We start from the raw sequence: 27260 nt of genomic DNA, 5'->3' as shown, positions 1-27260 counted from the left end.
ATAATTGGTCAGAGGTCAGAGACTGGCACAAAGAGAACAATTAGATCATAGTCTTCATTACTTTGCCAGAAACAAATACTGTTTTTAATTTTCAAAGTTATGTAAGCAATATTAAGAGGGGTAGGCATCTACATATAGCGTTTGGTTTTGTAATAAAAATTAAGTTTATATCACAAAGGTGACTCATACAATAGTGATGATACATGGTGGCCTGGCATAGGCATGGCAGATAGAGATGCAGGGCCCTGAGCTGGCAGTAAACCTGGGTCTTCCCTGACTCACTGTACTCCCCTATGGCAAACTCCAGAATCAATGACACTGAACCCACAATTCTACTGTCAGCCAAATTATTATATAAGTGGGCAGATAAATAAAGACATTTTCAGAAGTGAAAGATTCAGAAAGAAAAATAAAAGAAAGCACAAAAAATGTAAGAAATATATAAAAAAAAGAAATGCCAGAAATAAAATCAGATATATGAATAGTCACTATAAAGATAAGTGAATTATATCTTCCCATCAAAAATTTTTTGATTGAGTATCAAAACCATGCCCCCAAAATAGATCTACCTATATGCATCTATAAGGGATACATCTAAAAAAAATATGGAAGGTTAAAAAAAAGATGGACAAATATACACAGTTAAATGTTAAAATAAACATGTATCAATATTAATATGGACTGCAAAGTGAAAAACATAAGGGGGCAGGGTGCGGTCGCTCACGCCTGTAACCCAGCACTTTGGGAGGCCAAGGCAGGTGGATCATGAGGTCAGGAGTTCAAGACCAGCCCAAGATGGTGAAACCCCATCTCTACTATAAATACAAATATTAGCTGGGTGTGGTAGCAGGCGCCTGTAATCCCAGCTACTTGGGAGGCTGAGGCAGAGAATTGCTTGAAACCGGGAGGTGGAGGTTGCAGTGAGCCGAGATTGTACCACGGCACTCCAACCTGGGTGATAGAGCAAGATTCTGTCTCAAAAGAAACAAACAAACAAACAAAGAAAAAAAAAAAAAGAAAACCTTGAGGGACAAAGAGGACTATTTCATAAGGCAAATGTTAGTATTTCAACAAAAAATTATTTTTTAAAATATAAACACTGGAAAAGCAAAGTGCTCTGGCAAACTAAAAACAACATAAATTATTATTAAGTTTTGGTAAATCTGCTCAATAGAAAATTATGCAGCCAGTAAAAATTATAAAGTTTACACTGAAAACCATGATATAGTAAGTACAAAATATAGGATATAAGATTGTACCCACTAAGAACTACGTAAAATCCTAAAAATGCATATGTACATATGAATAAGACTAAATGAATACAGACAAAAATGATATTAGTTGTATAAGGGTCATAAAATATGGTTTTTCTTGTTTTCCAAACTTGCTTATAATATTTCGTTTTATAAAATGCCCTTTGATATGTAAGAAGCAGAACACTTTCAATAAAGCACGTTTTAGAAGCAAAGAGTTATCATTTTTACCAACTGGATTGGCATAAAATGAAGATGACAGCAACTTTTGTTGGTGAGTATGTAAGTGAAAGTAGTGCATGCTTTTTGGAGGGTAACTTGGCAGAATCCACCAAACTAAAAATGCGCATAGTATTTGATCCAGAATTTTCCCTCCAGTGGTCTTTCTACAGACATTCTTACTCATACCACATACAAGAGGAGGGTACAAGGATGTTCACTGCATCACTGTAATAGAGGAAGTCTGAAAATGATTTGGACATCAATAGAGGAATATGTAATTAATTACAGTTTGGCCATGCAGTTGATTGTGCAGTAGTTGAAAGAATGAGATTGACTTATATGAATGCAAATGAACAAAACCCTGAGACACTGTTAAGTGAAAAAACAAAGTTAACAGAATAGTATGAACCCATATATTTTTTGAAAACCCTCAAAATAGCAGCCATAAAAAACAAAACTATATACTACATGTATATATTTATGAGAGAATAAAAGCACATATGATATGGGTCCCCCACTGGGGAAAGGGAGTAAAATGGTAGAGTGAAGAATAGCGACTTCTGTTTATTACTCTAGATGTGCTCATATTATTTGAATGCTTTATGAGTATTGTTTAAGTACGAAGAGGAAGACTAAGGAGAGGGGCAGGGAAGGAAAGGCAGGAGAAAATAAATCATGCTCTAAGAAGCAGAACACGAGTTCTTTTTCCAGTTCAGCAACTTACTTGTATGTGATCTTATACAAATCATTTAAGTATATTTGGGCCTCAAATTTTATCACTGGTAAAAAAAAAAAAAAAAAAAAAAAAAAGGAATAATTTTAAAAGCCAAAAAAGAAAAAATATGGATTAGGCCAGGCATGGTGGCTCACGCCCGTAATCCCAGGACTTTGGGAGGCCGAGGCAGATGGATCACGAGGTCGGGAGTTCGAGACCAGCCTGGCCAACACAGTGAAATCCCATTTCTACTAAAAACACAAAAATGAGCTGGGCATGGTGGCGCATGCCTGTAGTCCCAGCTACTCAGGAGACTGAGGCAGAAGAATCGCTTGAATCCGGGAGGTGGACATTGTGGTGAACCAAGATCACACCACTGCACTTCAGCCTGGGCAACAGAGCAAGACCTCCGTCTCCAAAAAAAAATAAATAAATAAATCTATGGACTATAAAAATGATTCAGAAACTACAACCTATAATGTGCTTCAGGAAAGTGGGGGATTATTATAATTACTCTTGAGGTATTATGGAATTACTGCCATTTTAACCCATCCCATATTACCTACTGAGAGCCCAGGCAGGCATCAGGTGTTCAATAAATATCAACACTGACTGTGATGATGATTGTTCATTTTAGAATAAAAAAATGTTTGTATATCCATCATGGACTGCTAGTTTTGCCAAGTCTTCATTACTCTGTCTCAGATGAAGATAGGAAAAAATAAAGAGTAAATAAGGTTGTATTATTAGCCTAAATTCCATTTAGTATGATTCTTAAAAATAAAACCTTTAATTTTCTTCCAAGTGTGAACAATTTCACTTTCTTTATGTTTACAGAAGCTTAAACAATCAGGCATGAAGATTACTTCGGTAAAAGGCTCCCACTAGTGGTCAATACTTTCTCTCTCACTTGGTAAAATGAATAAAATAATTGAATGAAATGTATTCTTTCTTAAAAGGAATTTTTTAGTACTTTTCTCTAGCAGGTGCTGGATACAGAGTCATTGCTGAAAGGATCAAGTTTAAAATCTTCCAAGGGCTTTCCAAGACCCTTCCCAACCTAGCCTCAGCCCACTCCTCCATCCAGGCTTATCTATTGTGAAGCTTTCTCTGTACGTTTTATCTATGTCTATGGAAATTATCATTTCAGGTTTAGTGTGTGTACACTTCACTTTTTTGCTCCAGAGTGAATGCCTTCAGGCAGAGATCCCTTATTATTCTCTTCATTTTTACCCCCTCACCCAAAACATTCCAGCGTCCCACGACAGGTATTTGATAAATGCTTAATGAATGAAAGTAGTGACAGTGCTTTGAATACAGTAAGCATTCAAATATTTGTTAGAGTAAGAAAATTATTTAAATTGCTCATTACACATGAATTCTAATGAAAGGCATACTTGCAAAAAGTTGCTTTTTCTTATCTCTGTCGAAGTAATTTTTCCACTCCAAGATCTGTTGACTGTGTAGAATATTCTCTGAATAACCTGGTTCCAAAAGGAAAATAAAAGCAAATAAAAACATTGAAGATCTCCACTACTTTCTCAAAGGCCATCTATGAACACACTTGGGATCAATTTAACTTTTAGCTTTTTGACTACGTTAAGTGTAATTCCTAGTAAAAATCAGCACTGTATTTTTAAATATACATCTATATATTTTGAATTTGCCTCTGTACTTCCAAGAAGAATTAAAAAAATTATCTGCTCACAAGTCTTCACTTCCCAGCTGCCTTCACATCACTTCTTTTGTTTACCTCCAATTTATACAGTGATGCCTGATTCAAGTAATGCTTATTGGGCTCAATGTTTTGGGAAGGCATATGAGGTGAGAAGTATCTGCTGGGTTGGCCTAATGATTGATTAACTGGTCAGAAGGATGGCTATTAAGGTGGTATGATTCAAGAGGGTCTTATTCTGGTTATCATAGTCTTATTCACTTGAGTCTTGAAGACTCTTGGTCTTCTAGACTCTATGGAATTCAAATACATCTGGGATAATTTATGTCCTAACTTTAATTTGGGCATGAACATCTTTGTTATTAGATGGTGTTTTAATGGGTTTAGCAGAATTGTATCTCTGGAGAAAACTTTGGATGGAATGGGAGAAGAGGAGATAAGAAACAAATATGTCTAAATTGAGGATGTGTGTGCTGTGGTGTAGGAGAGGATCAGAGAAGGAAGATGGAAGCTGCAATCCTGGACGTACGAGGTCACAGTGCATTCTTAACAATTTTACCTGCAGTAATTCCTACCCACTTCATTTCCCTTTCACCGATTATTTTTCTTCTCCCAAAGAAAGCAGTGGCAAAAGGAGCAATTTAAGCAGCTTTATTTTTTTTGGGGGGGGAGTGCATTCTGCTTTTATTTTGATAGTCTAATAATACAGAAATCCTGTTATCTTTGGTGGTTTTTGTCATGGAAAAGATTAGATCTCTTTTTCAAGCTATTTTGGTGCAAGAAGAACAAATAAGGCAAGATATTTGGACATCTTTCTCAATAGCAGGCCTAATGAGGCACTAAACCACCTTTCTTTCTGGATTCTTCAGCAGAGGGAGTGATTCTTCAACTGAACATGGAAAAACTAGCATCAGGATGAAGGTCTAGATTTCAGCTGTTCAGCACTCACCACCCCACCCCTGCTATCAGTGCTAACCCCTCTGACCCTACAGTGTCACACTCCATGGGAGGCCCCAGAACAGGGACTGACTAGAGCCCTGCCTTCTGTGCTTCCACTGCCACCTGAGCCTCCTTTAGCTGTCCCCGTGGTTACATTCTAAACACTGGTGCACCTGACCATCACCACCTCTAAACACTAAGAGACCAGGTCTTTCTCGACTTGTATTCCAGTAACTTATATGGTACTTTCTATATATCAGGTGGTCTATAACTGCTTGATAAAATCATGAGGTTTGAAAGCTGCACAACTAAGATTTTTGTATTATCTTTGTGTTAGAGAAATATTGGTTGGCTTCATAAGTATTTGAAGAACTCTAGTCAGAGTTTTGCATAGCAGATGGATGTCAACCCAAGAAAGGTCTCTAATTAGTATTTCACATATATCAGTATTTTTGTCTATTATTTATAGATAGACTCACATAGAATGCACAAAAACCACAAAACAGATAAGTGTTACTATATTCAAAATAATTGTGAAAGATGCTACTAATGTAGTAATGTTTAATCTCGGGAAAAAAATAAGACTAGAGTGTAGATGTGATCAAGATCTGAGTGGCTATTGGGTAGAAGCAGCTGACTTGTTCTGTGTTGCACCAAAGGGAGGAATTACAACTGCGAGACAGAAATGCATTTATACTGAAATGCTTCAATATAAGAAAGACTTTCCTAAAATTAGCCCTGTAAAGCAACGAGTTTGTATGAAGTGGCTGGGTTTCTTTTCACTACAAGTATTTAGGAAGTTGACAGGATTCCTGAATCAGGTGGGAGCTAAGACTAGCCAGTGTCTAATTTCTCTACTGGCCCCAACCACTCAGACTCTGAGGTCACTGAGGACAGAGAACGTGTCTTACTCAATATTGTATTCTTAGCAACAGCTTGGTGGAAGTTCATGTAAAAATGATGGAGGATTTTTAGCACAGAAATTTTATGTATGAAAATAAACATTAAGAATTTCATTTATCATAATTCCATGTCCCCTCTCTCAAGTTAAAGTCAATTTCAATACATATTATTAAACCACATTTTTCTGTTGAAGATTTGTGTCTTTATTTCTTGATTCTGAATGTAAATTTATCTTAAAGTATGAGTTTTTTATTTAAAATTTATATTTATATACTCAAATACTTTATATTATTTATGAAATTACTGTGTTAAAAATTATAAAACTTTATAATCTGTATCCATTCATGCTTATTTTAATTTTCTCCTCTTCTTTTTGACAGAATTTTTAAAATCTGCAAACAGTTTGACTGTTAGGCATTTCCTATTTTTAGCCTGTGCTAACCTACTTATCTAATACTATAAAACAATGTATTTGTATTCCATTTTTTCATAGCCTAAATCTCCTTATTCAGTGGCCACACTTGATCAGCACATTTGTTGGTTTTCACATCACTGATTCAGCACTTTAGATGGCTGAGGTAGGAGCACCATCTAGTGGTGAAGCATCTAGCTGCTGACTCTACATTAATTGTTACTGTTTTTGTAACCGCTGTCTTCTAGGTAAATAAAATTCATCATCATTTAAAATATCAAATAAAATTTTAAAATAAATCATAATTAGAATAACTGTTTACTACTAGTGAAATAAATGAAATTTGGCCATTTTTCACCAAGGGATCTTTAGTCAACTTGACATATAAGTTAAATCATAAGTCAGTTTCCTTTCCTCTTGGTATCTATTGAATTAAAACCTCTAATTCACAAGTATAGGTCACCAGGAATAGAAATGTTTGATGGCTCTGCCATATAGTTTTTGACAAATGAATTAAACACAGACACAGAAGTTACAAATAATTTTTACTATGTATGTGTACAGAAGAACAAACTCCAATGCTGGAAGCCTGGCTCTCACTTGGCAGGAGTGGTGAACAGATTTCTAATTCACTCTTTGGTTAACATGGCTCAGAAAAGTATTTCTTCATGGTCTTCTGTAGAGTTAGGACTTTAAAAAATATATCTAATAAAAAAAATATATTTTTTTCTCTGAAGAGGAAAAGTTTTCAAGAGGGAAGAGTTGGTAAGCTCTTAGTGTGAGCAGTCTCCACTATACCTTAGTCATCTTGGGAAAATCAGTACCTTGTCCTCTGCAAGGAAAATCCTGGCATTTCAGCCTACAGTGGTGGATTCTGGCCAATCAAGATACTGAATATATCACTAAGACACACCATCGAAGCAAGCCACAGAAATATCTCTGCTGCCAGCACCAGTGTCATAAAGAAGTATTTTAAATCTCATCGCTAATTTTAAAAACTCAAGAGAGCACTTCTTTCCTCAAAAGTTGGCATATGTCGGTTTGGATAAACAAAACCTTTCATTCACTGGCAATTTTTGCACAGCATGCAAAACTGCACTCAAGGGCTATCATTTGCTGGTATTTCTAATTTTCATTTTCATTCACTATCAAAGGCTTATTTCTCAACTGCTAACTCTTTTTGGAAATAAACAAGACAGACTGACTATAGGTTCAGTCTCTTTTTTGGGTAATGATGTCCTTCTTTGCTGTACACATAGCTGGTGGTCTATCTTTCTAGTCTAAAAACAGCTAGCAAAATAATTAACTAAACAAATAGCCTTTTCCTATAACAGATTTTCAATGATACATAGAAAATAAAAATTTTCTAACTTTTTCCTTCGTCATATATGTACCACACACAAGCTAATATTTGAATCATACTCTGTGTCAGTGGTTTCTTCCAAACGCAAACTGAAATAACTGAGTAACACTAGCACGCAAACGTAATATATTAATTGTTCTTTCTGTACTGTATGCCATGAAGATTATATAACATTCAACAGAGTCACATAACTGATTCTGCTTTTTCTGAGATATCTGTCATTAATTCTGAGGCTGATCTTTATATGTTTCTTAGAAATAGTGTGATCTTAACTGTTTTTGCTGTGAGCAGGGTAGAGAATGATGTTGTCTTTTTAGTTTGGTCACTTTTATGTCTAACAACAAAATTAACTTCATACTAGAAGGCCTTATTTTACATTTGTTCTAGAAAAACTCAATGTACTCTGAAATAATGCAATGGTTTCAATGACTTCATGCCATTATTTGACCAAGTTTCATAACAGAAAAGGCACTGAGGAGAACAGATAACCAGTCTAATAAAATTCCATTTCCAGATAATCGTTTTTATACTTTTAATTTGCCCTTTTTGTGAGTTTATCACAATGGCAGTTATTCACTTATCTCAGTACATATTCACACGAAATGTTCCCAATTAGGTCTTGTTTACTATTCATGTATAGTAAATACATAAACATTTTTGTATTTTTGTTTTGAGTTGCCATATTATCATTTTATCACAAGTATTTTACACTTAAATGACTAGTTCTGAGTAATGGATTCACTTTTGTGCATTGGAGATAAAGCAGCATAATGCTAACAACAAAGTGAAATTTAACAAATGTAAGTTATATACAAATGCCATGAAAATATTACAGCAGAGATAATTAACTGTACTCTATTAATTCACCAGTGTAGTTCATTTTGTTCAACTATTATTAACACGACACTATTTCTTAGAAAATGTGAATTATATGTGAACAAAATGGTTTCATGGCTTTTCACTCTAAAATCATAAAACTTCCTGGTGATGGCTGGGTGCAGTGGTTCATGCCTGTAATCCCAGCACTTTGGGAGGCTGTGGTGGGTGGATCACGAGGTCAGGAGATTGAGACCATCCTAGCTAACACGGTGAAACCCTGTCTCTACTAAAAATACAAAAAATTAGCCGGCTGTGGTGTTGGTTGCCTGTAGTCCCAGCTTCTCAGGAGGCTGAGGCAGAAGAATGGCATGAACCCGGGAGGCAGAGCTTGCAGTGAGCCGAGATTGCGGCACTGCACTCCAGCCTGGGTGACAGAGTGAGACTCCATCTCAAAAACAAACAAAAACCAAAAAACTTCCTGGGGACTACTTGCTAGATGACCAAATACCATTGAATGTCCAAGTACTTCAAAAAATATCAAACTATGTGTTCATTAAGATCATGAAAGAAAAAAAAGAAATATCAAACTGGAAACCACAAAGAAAACTCTTTTGTTCTTTAATATCTCTAATACATGCCAACAGTTTGGACTAGTTTAATTCCAACTAGTTTGGACTAGTTTATTTCTAAGATCTTTTCTAACTCTTAAGAGTCTAAATTATGTGTTAATATGCCCTGAGTTTTCAGAACAGTCACTCTTTAGAACCCAATAATTCTTTTTGCGATTGCAGCCAGAGCTAGTGTAGAATTCTTTGTTTTGAGACAGAGTCTTGCTTTGAATCCCAGGCTGGAGTGCAGAGGCGAGAATCTCGGCTCACTGCAACTTCCACCTCCTGGGTTCAAGTGATACCCGTGCCTCAGCCTCGTGAGCAGCTGGAACTACAGGTGTGCACCACTACACATGGCTAATTTTTATATTTTTAGTAGAGACGGAGTTTCACCACGTTAGCCAAGCTGGTGTTGAATGTCTGGCCTCCAGTGATCCACCTGCCTCGGGCTCCCAAAGTGCTGGGATTACAGGCATGAGCCACTGTGCCTGGCCTAGAATTCTTTTTTTTTTTTTTTTTTTTTTTTGAGACGGAGTCTCGCTCTGTCGCCCAGGCTGGAGTGCAGTGGCGCGATCTCGGCTCACTGCAAGCTCCGCCTCCTGGGTTCACGCCATTCTCCTGTCTCAGCCTCCGAGTAGCTGGGACTACAGGCGCCTGCCACCACGCCCGGCTAGTTTTTTGTATTTTTAGTAGAGACGGGGTTTCACCATGTTAGCCAGGGATGGTCTCGATCTCCTGACCTCGTGATCCACCCGCCTCGGCCTCCCAAAGTGCTGGGATTACAGGCTTGAGCCACCGCGCCTGGCCGCCTAGAATTCTTAAACAGGGATAATTTCATGTATTCACTCAGTACATATTGACTGTGTGTCTATTATATGCCAGATAGTATTCTAGGTACTGAGGATATAGACAAAGTTCCTGCTTGCGTGGAGCTTATATTATAGAGACGGAGATGGACAATAAACAAACAAAAAATTAAATATCAGATGATAGGAGCTAAGAAGAAAAATAAAGCAGGACAAAGGAATAGAGTGTCGGGGGAGGGGGCAGACGAAGAAAGGTTACAAAAACAGAGAGTGATCAGGGAGGGCCTCACTAAATAAGGGAACCGAGCAGACATCTGGATGAAGTGAGGGAGCGACAATGTGGAAATCTGTAGGAAGAACATTCCAAGCAAAGGAAAGAGGAAGAACAAAGTATGTGAGGCAGAAATGGGTTTGGTTTGCTCATGGTGGCTGAAGCAGAGTAAGCAAAGGAGTGGGAGGTAGGAGATAAGATGAGAGAATAGGGGTTGCCAGGATATGGGAGGATTATGGAGAGTCTTGGCAAGGACTTGGCTTTTATTCTATGTAAGCTGGGAAACTACTGCAGGGTTTGAGCAGAGGAGTGACATGATCTGGCTGACTTTTTAAAAGGACAATTGTTTGCTTTGTGGAGGCTAGACTACAGGGCAATCAGGGTGGTAACAGGGAGACCAATTAAAAATAAACCAAGTTTGAAATGAGAGCGACAGGCCAGGTTAATTGTGGTAGAGGTAATTTAGTAGAGTGTCACAGTTAACAGGAAAAAAAAAACCTCTCAGATTGTCTTAGATAACAGTGACACCTTCTGGCTCAAATAAAATCTTACAGAGCTTTATACTGACATGAGAGCCAATGCAAAAGCATTGAATGAAAAATAAAGTTCCTATAGGAGGAAAAGAAAACAGTAGTATTTTGTAACTCGGCAGGACTTAACATATCTTTGGCTAACAAACTGTACCCTAAGTATAGGAGGGTAGTCCTCAGAGGAGACTACCCTGTTTAGCTGAGGAATCTGAGCTACAGGCCAGGGCCATCTCACTTGAGAATGTGTCAGTGAACGGCCCTGGGGCTGGTCTGTGGAATGTCCCCAAAGATAATGTGGAAGCTAGGGCGGAGTGCATGAAATGGCTACTCCATGCCCTGTGGGCCTGTGTGCGCTCACTCATAATTCCTGACCTATCTGGGACTAACCAAATGAGGCTGTGCCTGAGAAACAGGGAGTGCGAGCTCCTCACAAAATGAGATTGTGATCATGTTGTTTTAAATTCTTACATCGTTTGTTTTCTGATTACACACAAGCTATTTTCTCATTATCCATTTCCACTTCTAAGTTTGAGGTACTAGAGATCAATCTTTTTCTGGAACAGGGACAGGCTGTTGAAAATTCTTTTCAGTCTTATTTGGAAATGCTAAAGATCAAATGAATATCATATTCATAACACAGAAAAAGATATGCCTCATAAGACCAGAGAGAAGGAATATATTACTTTAATTTTGTAAGTATTGGGCACAAACAAGAAGGAAAATAGATAAAAACGAAATTATGAATTCACTTTTATTTTACCTTCCTTCTACTTAAAATAATCATTATAACAACCCATGTTACCTTTTGCACAGATACTTGAAATTCTGGATAGCAAATGGTAATAAAAAGGTGACTTATGGAGTTATATTAAGAAAAAAGATGACTCAGCCTACCGTGGTGATGTAGCGGGAGTGGAATTCTGGAGCATCTTTCAGGAACGTGAGACCAGGGTGGGTATCCACCACATCCTGAAAAAGATCAAAACCAAAACTAAATTAACAAACATACAAAGATTATGCCCATAGAAGTTTTTCCTTCCCGTATAATATGTTGCCAGTTGAGCAAACTTGCTATTTTAGAATAATGAATAATGCACTTAAAATTTAATTCTTTATTAAATTCAAGTTTCATTATAAGCATACTTACGCGTGCTTTTCTGTATACACAGTATACTTCAAAAAAAGTTAAAGTTTGATTTTAGCTATGTTAGGTAATTTGTGAATCAAATGTCTCCGAGGTATGTACTGTAATTCTAACACATCAACAGCACATCAAGGCAATTCATCTGATGCCACAGATTATTGTAGAGGTATTATGTAAAGTGTATTTACACAGAAGGGATGTGGTGGACAGTAGATGCAAGCCAATGAAAATGATCCTCTTTCATAATCTAAAAACATGGGAAATTCTTTTTGGAAAAAAAAAGCAGCCATGTAGTCAAGTAGTTTGAATGTGTCTTTGTTAAGCTGTGCAAGCCAGTTAATGCCCATCAGATTTTATCATAATTGTGTGGATAAATCATTTCTCAAATTAGAATTTTATTTATTTTTAAATCTTTAATCTTGTTCTCATTGAAGACTATTAGAATATTAAAACCTTAAAATACTGTTTTTATTTCCTAATTAGATTTTTAAGCATTTGGAATGAGCCCAGAGGATCTAATAGAGATAATCACAATATTAATTAACCAGAGGAAACAGCTATGCCATTACAGATATAATCTATTAATTGGCTTGTCATCAACAGACATCAAGTATTTCTCTGTTTCTTCAGAGCAGTTAGCTATAACACTTACCAATATATAGTCTCAAACAAATTGACTTATTTCTTTAACTTTTTAAAGACTTATTATTATACATATTACATAATTTTCATTTTTTGAGACAGTCTCGCTCTGCCTCCCAGGCTGGAATACTGTGCTACAATCTTGGCTTATGACAACCTCTGCCTCTCCGAGTTCAAGTGAGTCTCAGGCCTTAGCCTCCTGAGTAGCTGGGACTACAGGTATGTAGTACCACACCAGGTTAATTTTTGTATTTTTAGTAGAGACAGGGTTTCACCATGTTGGCCAGGCTGGTCTTGAACTACTGGCCTCAAGTGATCCACCTGCCTCAGCCTCCTGAAATGCTGGGATTACAGGCATGAGCCACCACACCTGGCTAACTTTTTATTTGGAAATAATCTTATACTTACAAAAATTATTATAGAAAAATTTCCTGTGCTCCTCTCCCAGTTTCCCTTAATGGTAACAAGTCACAGACAATAGTACAATGATCAAAACCAGAAAATGAACATGGGTAAGACATTAAACTAATCAAATCTCACTAGTTTTTCCCTTAATGTCTTTTTCTTTTCCAGGATCTTACACTGCATTTAGCTTTTGTGTCTCACTGGTCTCTTCCAATCTGTGAAAGTTCGTCAGTCTTTTCTTATGCTTTTGATGCTTTTAATGAGTTCTGGTCAGTTATTCTGTAGAATGTCTCTTCATTTGGTTTTGTCTGATGTCTGGTCAAGATTAAGGTTACACATTTTTGGCAGGAGAACCACAGAAGTGATGCGTCCTTTTCAGTGCATCACTGGGCATATATAATACAGAGGGTATGTGATGTTGGTATGTCTTCATTTGGTGATGTTAACTTTGATCACACTTAGTTCAAGTGTGTCTGCTGCGTTCTCCACTGTAAAATTGCTATTTTCCCTTAATAATTGATAAATATCATGGGGGCAGATACTTTTGAGAGTGTCAATATCCTATTTCTCCCCAGAATTTCTCTCATTCATTTTAGTATCTATTGTTAGATTATGCCTGCAACATTTATACTGTAGTGTTTACTTAATAGTGATTTTGTCTATATTCTGTCTACATTTCTTAATTGGAAATCTTCTACAAGGAAGAGCTGTCTCTTCTCTCCTATTTTTTTGAGACAGAGTCTTCCTCTGTCATCCAAGCTGGAGGGCAGCAGTGGTGCGATCTCAGTTCACTACAACCTCCACCTCCTGGGTTCATTCAATTCTCCTGCCTCAGCCTCCTGAGTAGCTGGGATTACAGGCGTGTGCCACCATGCCTGGCCTATTCATTTTTCTGAACAGCACAGACTCACTGGTATTTATTTCATTCTGTCGGTTATAATCCTATACTATCATCATTTTGTTGCTCAAATTGATCTAGCTTTGGCCACTAGGAGTTCCTTCAGGTTGGCTCCTGTGTTCTCTTTTTATTTTTATAAATGAGACAGGGTCTCACTCTGTCACCCAGACTGGAGTGTAGTGGCTCGATCTTGGCTCACTGCAACCTCTGCCTTCCAGGTTTAAGTGATCCTCCTTCCTCAACCCCGAGCAGCTCGAATTACAGGCATGTGCCACCATGACGAATTTTTGTTTTTTAGTAGAGATGGGGTTTCACCATGTTGCCCAGGCTGGTCTCAAGCGATCTGCCTGCCTTGGCCTCCCAAAATGCTGGGATCACAGGCATGAGCCACTGCACCCGGCCACCTGTGTTCTCTTGATGTGCCCCTGTGTTTTTATGGGGACTTTCATATTTTCTGGCATAAGATGACCCATGTTTATCTTGTATTTTCCTTGTCGTAGCTCTGGTATACCAACCTTTTGTCTAAGAAGCCCTGGTTCCTTTCACGGGAGAATGGTATTTGAAACCAAATCTGAGTGTGAAAGGTGTCCATTACTACTAGAATAGTATTTCATTGTGTACATCACTACATTTTCTTTATGCCTTCATTCGCTAATACTTAGGTTGATACCATATATTGTTCAGCTTTGGTTAGTTTCCTCATCTATTTGCTGATCAGTACTCTGCTGAATACTCATGGAGGAACTTCTGAAGATCTCTGAGGATTGTTCTCCATGCAGTTCTCTCTTCTTTGGTACTCTGTCCTGAGAATTCTAGTCATCTTGGTTCTCTTAGACCCTCAGGCTCTGTCTCCTAAATTCAAGGAGTCCACTTAACTCAGCCTAGGTTTCCCATTCTTGCACTATGACTTGAAAACTCTCTCAAGGTGGTACACTCTCTCAATCATAAGACTCACTTTGTTTCTGTCTCTCAGGAATGAATCACTCGTTTGTCGCCTGATGTGCAGCATCTTGAAAAACCATTGTTTTATATTTCCTGTCTGTTATATTCTGTTGTTTCAAGTGGGAAGGTACACCCAGTCCCTGTTACTCCTTCTTGGTCAGAAGTGGCAAATCTATTGATTTTTCTGTGTTAATTTTATTTCCTCCTACTTTACTATTTTACTGAGTTAGTTTTATTACTAATTTTTCTGAATTTTCAAACTTTACTGTCATCTGCAACAAGATACTTTTACTTCTTTAACCAATCTTATGCTTCTAACTGTTTTCTCTTATACAATTACTACAGTAAAATGCTGAATAGTAGTGGAGACAGTGGGCATCCTTGCCGTGTTCCTGATCTTTGTTGAAGTGCCTCTAGTGTTTTCCCATTAAATAAAATATTGGCTTTAACACTAAGGTATAGATATTTCATCATGTTAAGAAAGTATCTAAAATATGGAGAATTTTTTTCCTTAGATATAACATACGACATTAATAAACGATATGGTTTGGATCTATTTCCCTGCCAAATCTTATGTTGAATTGTAATCCCCAGTGTTGCAAATGGGGGCCTGGTGGGAGATGACTCGATCATAGGGTGGATTTCTCTTGAATGATCTAGCATCGTCCTCTTGGTGCAGTCTTTGAGATAGTGAGTTCTCGTGAGATCTGGTTGTTTAAAAGTGTGCAGCAACTCCCCCACACCTTGCTCCTGCTCTTGCCAAGTGAGATTCTGGCTTCTCCCTTGTCCTTCTGCCATGACTGAAAACTCCCTGAGGCTTCACCATAGGCTGAGCAGATGCCAGCACCATTCTTCCTGTAAAGCCTGCAGAACTGTGAGCCAATTAAACCTCTTCTCTTTATACATTACCTAGTCTCTGTTATTTCTTTATAGCAATGCAAGAACAGCTTAACACAATAAATATCCTAATATTAAAACAATCTTGCCTTCCTGGAATAAATCCCGCTTGGTCATGGTATATTGTTTGGTAATATTTTATTACCTTCTATCATTAATCTTGAAGCTGTATTTGTTTGCAGTTTTATTCTCTGGATTGTCTTTTCCTGATTTAGGTATCAGTGTTATACCTGCTTCATAAAAGGTGTTTGAAATTTTCCTTCCTTTTCAATACTCTGAAATAATTTATGGAGCATTTGAACTATCCAGTTGCTGAAGGTTTGGTAGAATTCCCCTGTAAAACGACCTGGGCCTTGTGCTTTTTTGTGCAGTTTTGTAATAAATATCTGTATTCATTCTATAAAAGTCTGTTTACCTTTCTAAATCAAATGGAGTCAATTTGGGTCATATGTATTTTCTAGAAAACTGTCCATTTCATCTAGGTTTTCGAATTTATCTCCCTAGACGTCTGCAAAGTAGCCTTTTCTGATTTTAAAAAACTTTCTTCTGGCTGGGTGCAGTGATTCACCTGTAATTCCAACACTTACAAGGGCAAGGCGGGAGGGTCACTTGAGCCCAGGAGTTCAAGGCCAGCCTGGGCAACATATCGAGACCTTGTCTCTATATAAAATTAAAAAATTAGCTGGGTGTGGTGGTGCACATCTGTCATCCCAACTATGCGGGAGGCTAAGGTGGGAGAACTGCTTGAGCCCACATAGTTGAGGCTGCATTGAGCTGTGACGGTGCCACTGCACTCCAGTCTGGGCAACAGAGCGAGATCCTCCTTGTTATTTCTTATTTTGTATATTAGTGTATTCTCCCTTTTTTCTTAATCAAATTAGTTTTTTATTAATATTTTCCCATAACCACAATTTCAATTTGTTAAAAGTGCCATTGGTTTTTTATTCTCTGCCTTCTTAATTTCTGATCATTACTGGGACTAGCTGAGGGGTACACAAGGCTCTGCTATACCAGTATGTATGCATTTCAAAATTCCCCATATTAAAAACTTTAAAAAGTTTATATATATACACATAGTATAAAATCAAGGCATATACAAGTATTTATATAAATAAACATTCTACTAACCTTCCCACCTTCTTTAGCCCCACTTCTTTCCAATCATTTATACTTTTAGGTCTTTTGCTGGTTACTTCTCTAACTAAACATATATTTAACAAAAATGTAATTAAAAACCATATAATAATTATTTTATTACTTTATCAACTTTAGAAAATACTGATTCTTTGCTGGGAAATATGTGGATTTAGCTCATTTATACTGTCCTACTTTACTCCCCTATCCCAATATTTGAAGTTATGATGTTCAGTTCTTCGGTTGACTATCTTTGTAAGGTGCAAAACTTGTATTTATCCATCTAATTTTCATTCATCTTAGTTCCTTACTTTCCTTTTACACAGGATAATAGCACCCCATCCTTATTTTCTCTTCTTCTCCCTCTTTTACCTTCACATTTTATTGGCAATATTTTGACTTTTATGTCGTGCAGGGTTTTTTCATACTTTTCCACAACCACGACAAAATTTTCTACAGGTTACCCACACAGTGATTTTTAGATGCTATAAACTAAAATGTTTTTGTGATATTTTGACTATATAAATATGGTTGAATGTTAGGTCAGGCAATCTATGAGGAACGTATTTCATTGTGTATAGGTCCAGCATCAGGGTCTTGGAATGTTCAAAGGAGACTGTTTCTGACGAGGTTAAACTGTCTTTTCTAACTGCATCAGCTGTTCATAATTATGCCATATCTTAGTCTGCTTCTTGTTTAGATCGTGGCTGTCTTACATAGTTTTTTCATTTTTCCTGGCGTTTCTAATTGTTTAACTTATTGACACAGGCTTCTTCATAGCCTTGTTTCCTTATTCTCTCTTTTTTTTTTTTTTTTTTTTTTTTGAGAGGGAGTCTCACTCTGTTGCCCAGGCTGGAGTGCAGTGGCGTGATCTTGGCTCACTGCAAGCTCCACCTCCACCTGGGTTCACGCATTCTCCTGCCTTAGCCTCCTGTGTAGCTGCGACTACAGGCGCCCGCCACCACGCCCGGCTAATTTTTTGTATTTTTAGTGGAGATGGGGTTTCACCGTGTTAGCCAGGATGGTCTCAATCTCCTCGTGATCCGCCCACCTTGGCCTTCCACAGTGTTGGGATTATAGGCGTGAGCCACCGCGCCCAGCCTCCTTTTACTCAAATGTAACTGTATTGTGTGGAGTTGCTCCTCACCTCCCTCTCCCACATCATGGACAAGACCTGGCTGGGGGAATTTTACCTTCTCTCTTCTGAACTGGCTGCTCTTCAGTTATCATCCTGACACTGACCTTTATTACTTCTCTAGATTGAATCCACTGTGTCTTAGATCTCACGCATTCCTCTTTCTTGGTTTACTTACTTTGCTGCAATGTATGCGCAAGTAACTGTTTAAGAAATAAAGAGGTAACTTATAAAGGAAATAAACTTTCTGAGTGCATGAATATCCAGGAATCAGGTTTATGTGAACCTCATTCCTAACTAGTAGGTCGGCAAGATACAGAAATCTAAGTTCAAATCCATTTCCTGAGGGATGCCAATGAGGATCTAATACCATTCTAGACTCTTCATCTACATTTTTCTAAAACTTTAAGGACATGTTTATGCATGTGTCTTAAAAAAAAATCATAATTGTCAGTACTGAGTGGTTTTTTGAGACAGTCTTGCTCTGTCACCCAGGGTGGAGTGAAGTGGTGCAATTTCAGCTCACTGCAACCTCTGTCTCCCAAGTTCAAGCAATTCTTCTGCCTCAGCCTCCTGATTAGCTGGGATTGTAGCTGCATGCCACCATGCCCAGCTAATTTTTGGACTTTTAATAGAGATGGGGTTTCACCATGTTGGCCAGGCTGGTCTCAAACTCCTGACCTCAACTGATCTGCCCGCCTTGGCCTCCCAAAGTGTTGGGAATACAGGTGTGAGTCACTGTGCCTGGCCTCAGTGGTTCTTTTTAACCAAAGAATCATGTATTTTAGTGCTGCAAAATAATTATGTATTATTTTATTCGATGATTTTTTTCTCTCCACTTTTCCCCTTTTTCCTTCCCCAGACTCCAATTAATTAGATATTAAAATTCCTGAAGTGGTCCTCTATGTCCCTTTTCTTTTTCTCTCTCTTTCTCTCTGAAAGATATCCTTACCTTTAGTTTCCAGGTCTTATGCTGAGCTTTTGGTACTTACATTTTAAAATTCTAACAGCTTTTTCTTGTATCAGCATTGTTTTCATACAGTTTATTCTTGTTTTGTTTTTTTGTTTTTTACATTTATTTAAATTGACAAAATTGTACATATCACGTACAGTGTGTTGTTTCAAAATATGTATTTATTGTGGAACGGCTAAATTGAATTATTAACATACGTATTACCTCACTATTTTGTAGTGAAAACACAAAATCTACTGTCTTAGCAATTTTCAAGAATAGGATACACTGTTATTAACAATAGTAACCATGTTGTATAATAGATCTCTTGAAATTATTCCTATTTAGCTGAAATTTTGTGTCCTTTGACCAACATCCTCCCAGCCTTGGTTATTAGTTCATTCTCACACTGCTACAAAAAACTACCTGAGACTGGGTAATTTATGAAGAAAACAGGTTCAACTGACCCACAGTTCTACAGACTGTACAGGAGGCATGCCTGGGGAGGCCTTAGGAAACTTACAATCATGGTGAAAGGCGAAGGGGAAGCAAGTGCGTCTTCATATGGTGAGCAGGGGAGAGACAGAGAGCAAGGAGGAGGTGCTACTCTCTTTCAAACAATCAGATCTCATGAGAATTATATGAGATAGCACTAGGGGGATGGTGCTAAACCATTAGAAACCACCCCCGTAATCCAATCACCTCCCACCAGGCCCCACCTTGAACACTGGGAATTACAATTCAACATGAGATTTGGGTAGGGACACAGAGCTGAACCGTATTATTTGGTAATTAGCATTATATTCTTTACTTCTATGAGTTTACCATTTTTAGGTTTACCTATAACTGAGATCATGTAGTATTTGTCTTTCTGTGCCTGGCTTCCTTTACTTAACATAATGTCCTCCATATTCATCCATGCTGTTGCAAATAACAGAGTTTCCTTCTTTGTTTAAAGCTGACTAGTATTTCATTGTGTACATATACCATATTATCCTTTTACATTTTAAGTTCAGGTGCTCATGTGCTGACTTGTTACATAGGTAAACTTGCGTCAAGAGGGTTTGGTTGTACAGATTATTTCATCACCCAGGTATTAAGCCCATTACCCATTAGTTATTTTTCCTGATCCTCTCCCTCCTCCTACCCCTGCCCAACCTTCAATAGGACCCAGTGTCTGTTGCTTCCCTCTATGTGTCCCCGTGTTCTCATCATTCAGCTCCCACTTATAAGTGAGAATATGTGGTATTTGGTTTTCTGTTTTTGTGTTAGGTTTGCTAAGGGTAACAGCCTCCAGCTCCATCCATGTACCTGCAAAGGGCATGAGCTCATTCTTTTTTACGGCTGTATAGTATTCCATAGGGTATATATATCACATTTTCTTTATCTGGTCTATCATTGATGGGCATTTAGGTTGATTTCATGTCTTTGCTATCATGAACAGTGTTGCAATAAACATACGTGGCATGTCTCTTCATAAGAGAATGATTTACATTCCTTTGTATACATACCCAGTAATGAGACTGCTGGGTCAAATGGTATTTCTATCTTTAGGTCTTTGAGGAATTGCTACACTGTCTTCCATAATGGTTGAACTAACTTACACTCCCACCAACAATGTGTAAGCATTCCTTTTTGTTCACAACCTTGCCAGTATCTGTTATTTTTTGACTTTTTACTAACAGACATTCTGACTGGTGTGAGATGGTATCTCATTGTGATTTTGACTTGCATTTCTCTAAAGATCAGTGATGCTGAGTTTTTTTTTTTCATATGATTGTTGGCTACATGCATGTCTTCTTTTGAAAAGTATTTTTTCATGTATTTTGCTCACTTTTTTATGAGGTGGTTTTTTTCTTGTAAATGTATTTAAGTTCCTTATAGATGCTGGATATCAGACCTTTGTCAGATGCATAGTTTCTAAAGATTTTCTCCCATTCTGTAGGTTGTCTATTTACTCTGTTGATAGTTTATTTTGCTGTGCAGAAGCTCTTTAGTTTAATTAGATCCCATTTGTCAATTTTTGCTCCTGTTACAATTGTTCTTGGTGTCTTCGTCAGGAAAGCTCTGCCTGTGCCTACGTCCTGAAAGGTATTTCCTAGGTTGTCTTCCAGGGATTTTATAGTTGTGGGCTTTACATTTACATTTTAATCCATCTTGGGTTAATTTTTACATATGATATAAGAAAGGCATCTAGTTTTAATCTGCATGTGGCTAGCTAGTTATCCCAGCACCATTTATTGAATAGGGAATCCTTTCCCAGTTGCTTTTGTCAGGTTTGTCAAAGTGTGCAGTCTTATTTCTGGGTTCTCTATTCTGTTCCATTGGCCTATGTATCTGTTTTTGTACCGGTACTATACTGTGTAGCCTGGTAGTACAGTTTGAAGATGGGTAGCATGATGCCTCCGGCTTTGTTCTTTTTGCTTAGGATTGCCTTGGCTATTAGGGCTCTTTTTTGGTTCCATATTAATTTTAAAGTAGTTTCTTTTCCTATTTCTGTAAAGAATGTCAATGGTAGTTTAACAGGCACAGCATTGAATCTATAAATTGCTTTGGACAATATGGCCATTTAAACGATATTAATTCTTGCTATCCACGAGCAGAGAATGTTTTTCCATTTGTCTGTATCATCTCTGATTTATTTGAGCAGTGGTTTGTAGTTCTCTTTGTAGAGATCTTTCACCTCCCTAGTTAGCTATTCCTAGGCATTTTATTCTTTTTGTGGTAATTGTGAATAGGAGCTCATTCCCGATTTGGCTCTTGGCTTGTTTTTGGTATACAGGAATGCTAGTGATTCTACACACTGATTTTGTATCCTGAGACTTTGCTGAAGTTGTTTATCAGCTTAAGAAGCTTTTGGGCTGAGACTAGCAGGTTTTTGAGATCTAGGATCATGTCGTCTCCCAACAGGGATAGCTTGACTTCCTGATGCCCTTTATTTCTTTCTCTTGCCTGACTGCCCTGACTAGAACTTCCAATACCATTGTAGTTGCTCATTCAGTGCGATGTTTGTCATATATGGCTCTTATTATTTCGAGGTATGTTCCTTCAATACCTAGTTCACATTTTCGTTATGCCTCCATTCACTGATACTTAGGCTGATTCCGTATCTTGACTATTGTGAATAATGCTGCAATGAACCTGGCAGTGCAGATATCTCTTCAACATACTGATTTCATTTCCTTTGGATATACACCCAGTAGTAGGATTGTAGGATCATATGGTAGTTCTATTTTTAATATTTTGAGGAACCTCCAAACTGTTTTCCATAATGGCTATACCAATTTACATTCTCACCATCAGTGTGCAAGGATTCCCTTTTCTCTATATCCTCTCCAACACTTGTTATCTTTCGTCTTTTTGATAACAACCATTCTAACAGGTGTAACATGATCTCTCATTGCGGTTTTAATTTACTTTAATGGTGATTTTGAGCATTTTTCATATAGCTGTTGGCCATCGTTTGTCTCCTTTTATGCAATGTCTATTCAGATTCTTTGCTATTTAAAAAATGTATTGAGATAAAATATAAATATAAAATTTACCATATTTACCATTTTAAGTGTACAGTTCAGTGGTAATAAATACATTTATATTCTCTTTTCCGTTCATCTTCTCCCTCCCCTTTCCCATTTCTGGTCTCTGGTAACCACCAATCTACTTTCTATCTTCACAAGATCCACTTTTTAAGCTCCTGCATATGAATGAGAACGTGTGATATTTATCTTTCTGTGCTTTATTTCATTTAACATAATGGCCTCCAGTTCCAACCATATTGCTGCAAATGACAGGATTTCATTCTTTTTTATGACTGAATAATATTCCATTGTGTATATATACACCATATTTTCTTCATCCACTGATTGGCACTTAGGGTGATTCCATATTTTGGCTATTGTGAATAGTGCTGCAATAAACAGAGTGCAGATATACTAATTTCCTTTCTTTTGGACATTTCTGGATCATATGGAAGTTCTATTTTTAGTTTTTTTGAGGAACCTTCACACTGTTCTCCATAGTAGCTGTATTAATTTACATTCCCAACAGCGGTGTACGGGGGGGTCCTCTTTCTCTGCATCCTCACCAGCATGTTATTGCCTATCTTTTTGATACAAGCCATTTTAACCAGGGAGAAGGTGAAATGATATCACTTTGTAGCTTTAATTTGCATTTCTCTGATGATTGGTGATGCTGAGCGTCTTTTCATATACCTGTTGCCTTTGCCCATTTTTAAATAAGGTTATTTTCTTGCTATTGAGTTGTTTCTTGCTTACAAATTTTGGATATTAACACCTTGCCAGATATATGGTTTGCTAATATTTTCTACCACTCTGTAGGTTTTCTTTTCACTCTGTTGATTATGTCCTTGACTGTGCAGAAGTTTTTTACTTTGATGCAATTCCATTTGTCTGTTTTTTCTTTTACTGCCTGTGCTTTTGGGTTCATATAAAAAAAAAAAAATCAATGCCAAGACCAGTGTCACAAAGAAAACCCCTATGTTTTCTTTACAGTTTCAGGTCTTACATTTAAGTCTTTAACCCATTTTCAGTTGATTTTTATATATGGTATAAGATAAAGGTTATTTTTGTTTTATGGTTCTTATTTTATATAACCTTCCTTAATATAGTACTTTTTAAAATAACTGTTTTTTTAAAAGAATAGTTTTAGGTTTATAAAAAAAATTAAGAAAACAGCACTGAGAGTTCCCATACACCCTGCGCCCAGATTCCCCAATAATTAACACCTTACATTTACTATATGGTCCACTTGTCAAAATGAATAAACTGATATTGACACGTTATTATTGAAGTCCATACTTAATCCACATTTCCTTAATTTTCACCTGATGTCTTCTTTCTGTTCCAGTGTTCTATCCAGGACATCACATTCTATTTAGTTATGTCTCCTTAGACTTCTTTTGGCTGTGACAGTTTCTTAGACTTTCCTTACTTTTGATGACCTTGACAGTTCTGATGAGTACTGGTCAGGTATTATGTAGGATGTTTCATTACTGGAATCTACCTGATGTTTTCCTCACGATTAGACTGGGTTTATGGATTTTTGGGAGAAATGCCACAGAGGTAACATGCCCTTTGCAGCATATCTTGTCAAAGATACACACTATCAACATGATTGATGACTGCTGATGTTGGCCTTGATCATCAGGCTGAGGTAGTATCTGCCAGGCTCCTCCACTGTAGTTACTCCCCACACCCTGAAATCAGTATGCATAGCCCACTCTTAAGGAATGGTGATTCACGCTCCCCTCTTTAAGACTGCAGTGTCTACTAAACTGTTTGCAATTCTTCTGCACAGATTTGTTTCTCCTCCCCAATCATTTATTTATATCAGTATGTGTAATTTGTTTTAAAAACATTCTCATCACCACATTCCGTAAAGATGACTTCCCAAGTAGTGGTATTTCTCTAAGTTGCTCCAGAGTCTTAGGGTAAAAACCACAGTTAGTAAGCTCCTTATGAACAACCTCTGTATCAAGTACTTTGTCCATTGGCAGGCAGGTGTTAAATACAGCAGTTGGCTCGTGTGGATATAGTACTGCAGAGAAAGACCCACTCTGTGAAGATTTGAGCAGCATGGTCAGTGAATACAGAGAATGAGGCATGGTAGGACCTGTAATCTCCAAACTAAACTGGTCTCTGTATCCAGAAAGAGCTGCATCTTCACATTTACACTTTGTGTCTTAAGCATTTGCATTATGGCACCTCGGAGAGCAACAGGGGATAAGAGGGTTGGAGGAAGTCCTGCCTGTGGACCTGAGGTAGCAACTAAACTCTTAGAGTTGAGCAAAAAATTAAGCAATGTAAAGATATTGATTCCTTTCACCAACACAACAGACTCAGGTCTGTGATCCATTTGTACTTCATGTTTCTCTTTATGCAGCTTGATAGAAAGTATGTCTGGCTTTTTAATTTTATCTTGCACACCCATCTCTTCTACATTTATAACTGGAGATCCTGAACACCAAAGTAAGCCTAAAAGGAATCTTTGAGGAAAAAAGCCTTGTAGCAAGGAAAGTCAAGATTCTTGAAGTTAAAGAAATATACTTTAAAATACTGAAATGTTTATAAACATTAACTTTTATTACATGCACTGAGCAGTAGTATTTAAGGTTTTGAATCAGTGTTTTCTACTTTTACTATTTTCAGATTAAATTTTTAGATATAAAGATAAAAAACTCAAATAACTCAAATGAGATATCTATAGCCCTACAATCTAACTGTATAATGAGTAGAAAACTGAATTAATGCATTTCTTTGCAAACAGGAAATTGAGACTAAACACACAGCACTTATCTCATGGCACTGTGACTGATGGCATCAGGGCAAAAATGTGTTACTTTACCCTTTACCTAAGACTGCTGGCAGGTTCTTGTTTTATAAAGGTAGAAAATAAATGTAGACAACATCTACTGAGCTGACTGATGATGCCTTTACCTAAACATCTTTCCTACTGATTTATAATTCCTTTATTTTCACATATACTAAATTTGTTTAAATGCATGTTAATTCAGATAAAAAGGCATTCTGTATTCCACATAGAATAGTGTTAAGAATTGTGGCTTTTCCGGTGTCACGCTTAGTCCCTGCTGGCCACCCCCCTGCGACCATGTTCGTTCCCTGCGGGGAATCGGCCCCCGACCTTGCCGGCTTCACCCTCCTAATGCCAGCAGTATCTGTTGGAAATGTTGGCCAGCTTGCAATGGATCTGATTATTTCTACACTGAGTATGTCTAAGATTGTTTACTTCTATACCGATTGTCTTGTGCCTATGGTTGGAAACAATCCATATGCGACTGCGGAAGGAAATTCAACAGAACTTAGTATAAATGCTGAAGTATATTCATTGCCTTCAAGAAAGCTGGTGGCTCTTCAGTTAAGATCCATTTTTATTAAGTATAAATCAAAGCCGTTCTGTGAAAAACTGCTTTCCTGGGAGAAAAGCAGCGGCTATGCCAGAGTCATTGTTCTTTCGAGCAGCCATTCATATCAGCGCAATGACCTGCAGCTTCACAGTACTCCCTTCCGGTACCTACTCACACCTTCCATGCAAAGAAGTGTTCAAAATAAAATAAAGAGCCTTAACTGGCAAGAAATGGAAAAAAGCCGGTGCATTCCAGAAATAGATGATTCCGAGTTTTGTATCCGCATTCCGGGGGGAGGAATCACAAAAACGCTCTATGATGAAAGCTGTTCTGAAGAAATCCAAATGGTAGTTCTGCTGAAATTTGTTTCAGAAGGGGACAACATCCCAGATGCATTAGGTCTCGTTGAGTACCTTAATGAGTGGCTTCAGATAATCAAACCACTTAGCGATGACCCCACAGCATCTACCTCACGGTGGAAAATACCAGGTTCTTGGAGATTACTCTTTGGCAGTGGTCTTCCCCCAGCACTTTTTTGATCTGTTTTCCGTTTTATACCTTATACCCAGAACACTTACTACCAACACAACTGTTAAACATTCTAGACAAAAAAATCGTATGATCCGAGAACGTATTAGGAAATTACCTTCACCGTAAATGTCAAAGGAAAAGATTAAGGATCTCTTTGCCATGCTTTTCATCATATGCAACAAATGTGAATTTTGTACAATAAAATTTTATTTCCTAAGTAAAAAAAAAAAAAAAAAAAAAAGATTTGTGAAGTAGGCTGGGCGCGGTAGCTCATGCCTGTACTCCCAGCACTCTGGGAGGCCGAGGCAGGCGGATCATGAGGTCAAGAGATCCAGACTATTCTGGCCAACATGATGAAACCCCATCTCTACTAAAAATACAAAAATTAGCTGGGCGTGGTGGCGCATGCCTGTAATCCCAGCTACTTGGGAAGCTGAGGCAGGAGAATTGCTTGAACCCGGGATGCGGAGGTTGCAGTGAGCCGAGACTGTGCCACTGCACTCCAACCTGGCAACACAGCGAGACTCCAACTCAAAAAAAAAAAAAAAAAGATTTGTCAAGTATGCTGAGCTGTCATGGCAAAGTAGCATTTAATGTGTTTATAGGTGTATGTGTGTGTGTGTGTGTGTACGGGGAATTGTATAATTCACATTTTTAAAATAAAAGTGCTTAGAAATCAAAAGCATTGGGTAAAGAAATAATAGTATCTAAGTATTTGTTCACTTTATAATCCAGAAAATAAAACACCACGTTTATTCCCCCCACGCCCCCAAAAAAATTCTCATTTCTTCTGTTTCCTGAATTAGTTTTGTTTCTTTTCTGGGCTGCTTTTTCTGTGTATGTTTTTTTTTTAACCTTTATTTTTCTTTAATGATGATCATTTTCCTCATATACCTGGTTGTCCATTCATGTTTAAGAAGGACAAGGTAGTTGATATAATTTTCCTTTGTGGAAATATAAGTAGGTCTATTTTTCAACAGGTATCTTTCTTGAGTACCAAATGTGCCTCGGGGTTCTGTGCATTTAGGGTGGGTGTGTTGACTGACAGGCATTATTTTAGAGTAAACTGGTGAGACCTCCCTGGATCCCCAACTGCCAGAACAAAGAGAAATAAGGAGAACTTTAAACTGTGGCTGTCACATTAGAAGCCTTACCATGCTTTATTGTCTTGTTAGTATGTT

General features: G+C 37.6%; 1 protein-coding gene and 2 pseudogenes across 7 annotated transcripts in view; 1 reads left to right on the top strand and 2 right to left on the bottom strand.

The window, feature by feature from the left end:
- The window catches only part of PPP2R3A (protein phosphatase 2 regulatory subunit B''alpha), a 193889-nt gene that overhangs the window by 72446 nt on the left and 94183 nt on the right, over window positions 1-27260 (bottom strand). For all 6 annotated transcript variants that reach the window (XM_074031091.1, XM_015445113.3, XM_005545831.4 and 3 more), the window contains 2 exons: window positions 11411-11485; window positions 3588-3674 (listed from right to left, as the gene is read on the bottom strand). In XM_074031091.1, the coding sequence (XP_073887192.1) occupies window positions 3588-3674; window positions 11411-11485 (162 nt within the window). The remainder of the gene's footprint in view (window positions 1-3587; window positions 3675-11410; window positions 11486-27260) is intronic.
- On the top strand, window positions 23526-26320 carry LOC102143987 (proteasome assembly chaperone 2 pseudogene; annotated as a pseudogene). The gene has a single exon (XR_012430718.1). The product of XR_012430718.1 is annotated as a proteasome assembly chaperone 2 pseudogene (transcript).
- On the bottom strand, window positions 24001-24692 carry LOC135969555 (protein downstream neighbor of Son pseudogene; annotated as a pseudogene).

Source organism: Macaca fascicularis, chromosome 2 (genome assembly GCF_037993035.2).
Source record: "Macaca fascicularis isolate 582-1 chromosome 2, T2T-MFA8v1.1".
Lineage (NCBI taxonomy): Eukaryota > Metazoa > Chordata > Mammalia > Primates > Cercopithecidae > Macaca > Macaca fascicularis.
This window is presented reverse-complemented; position numbering and strand designations above follow the sequence as displayed.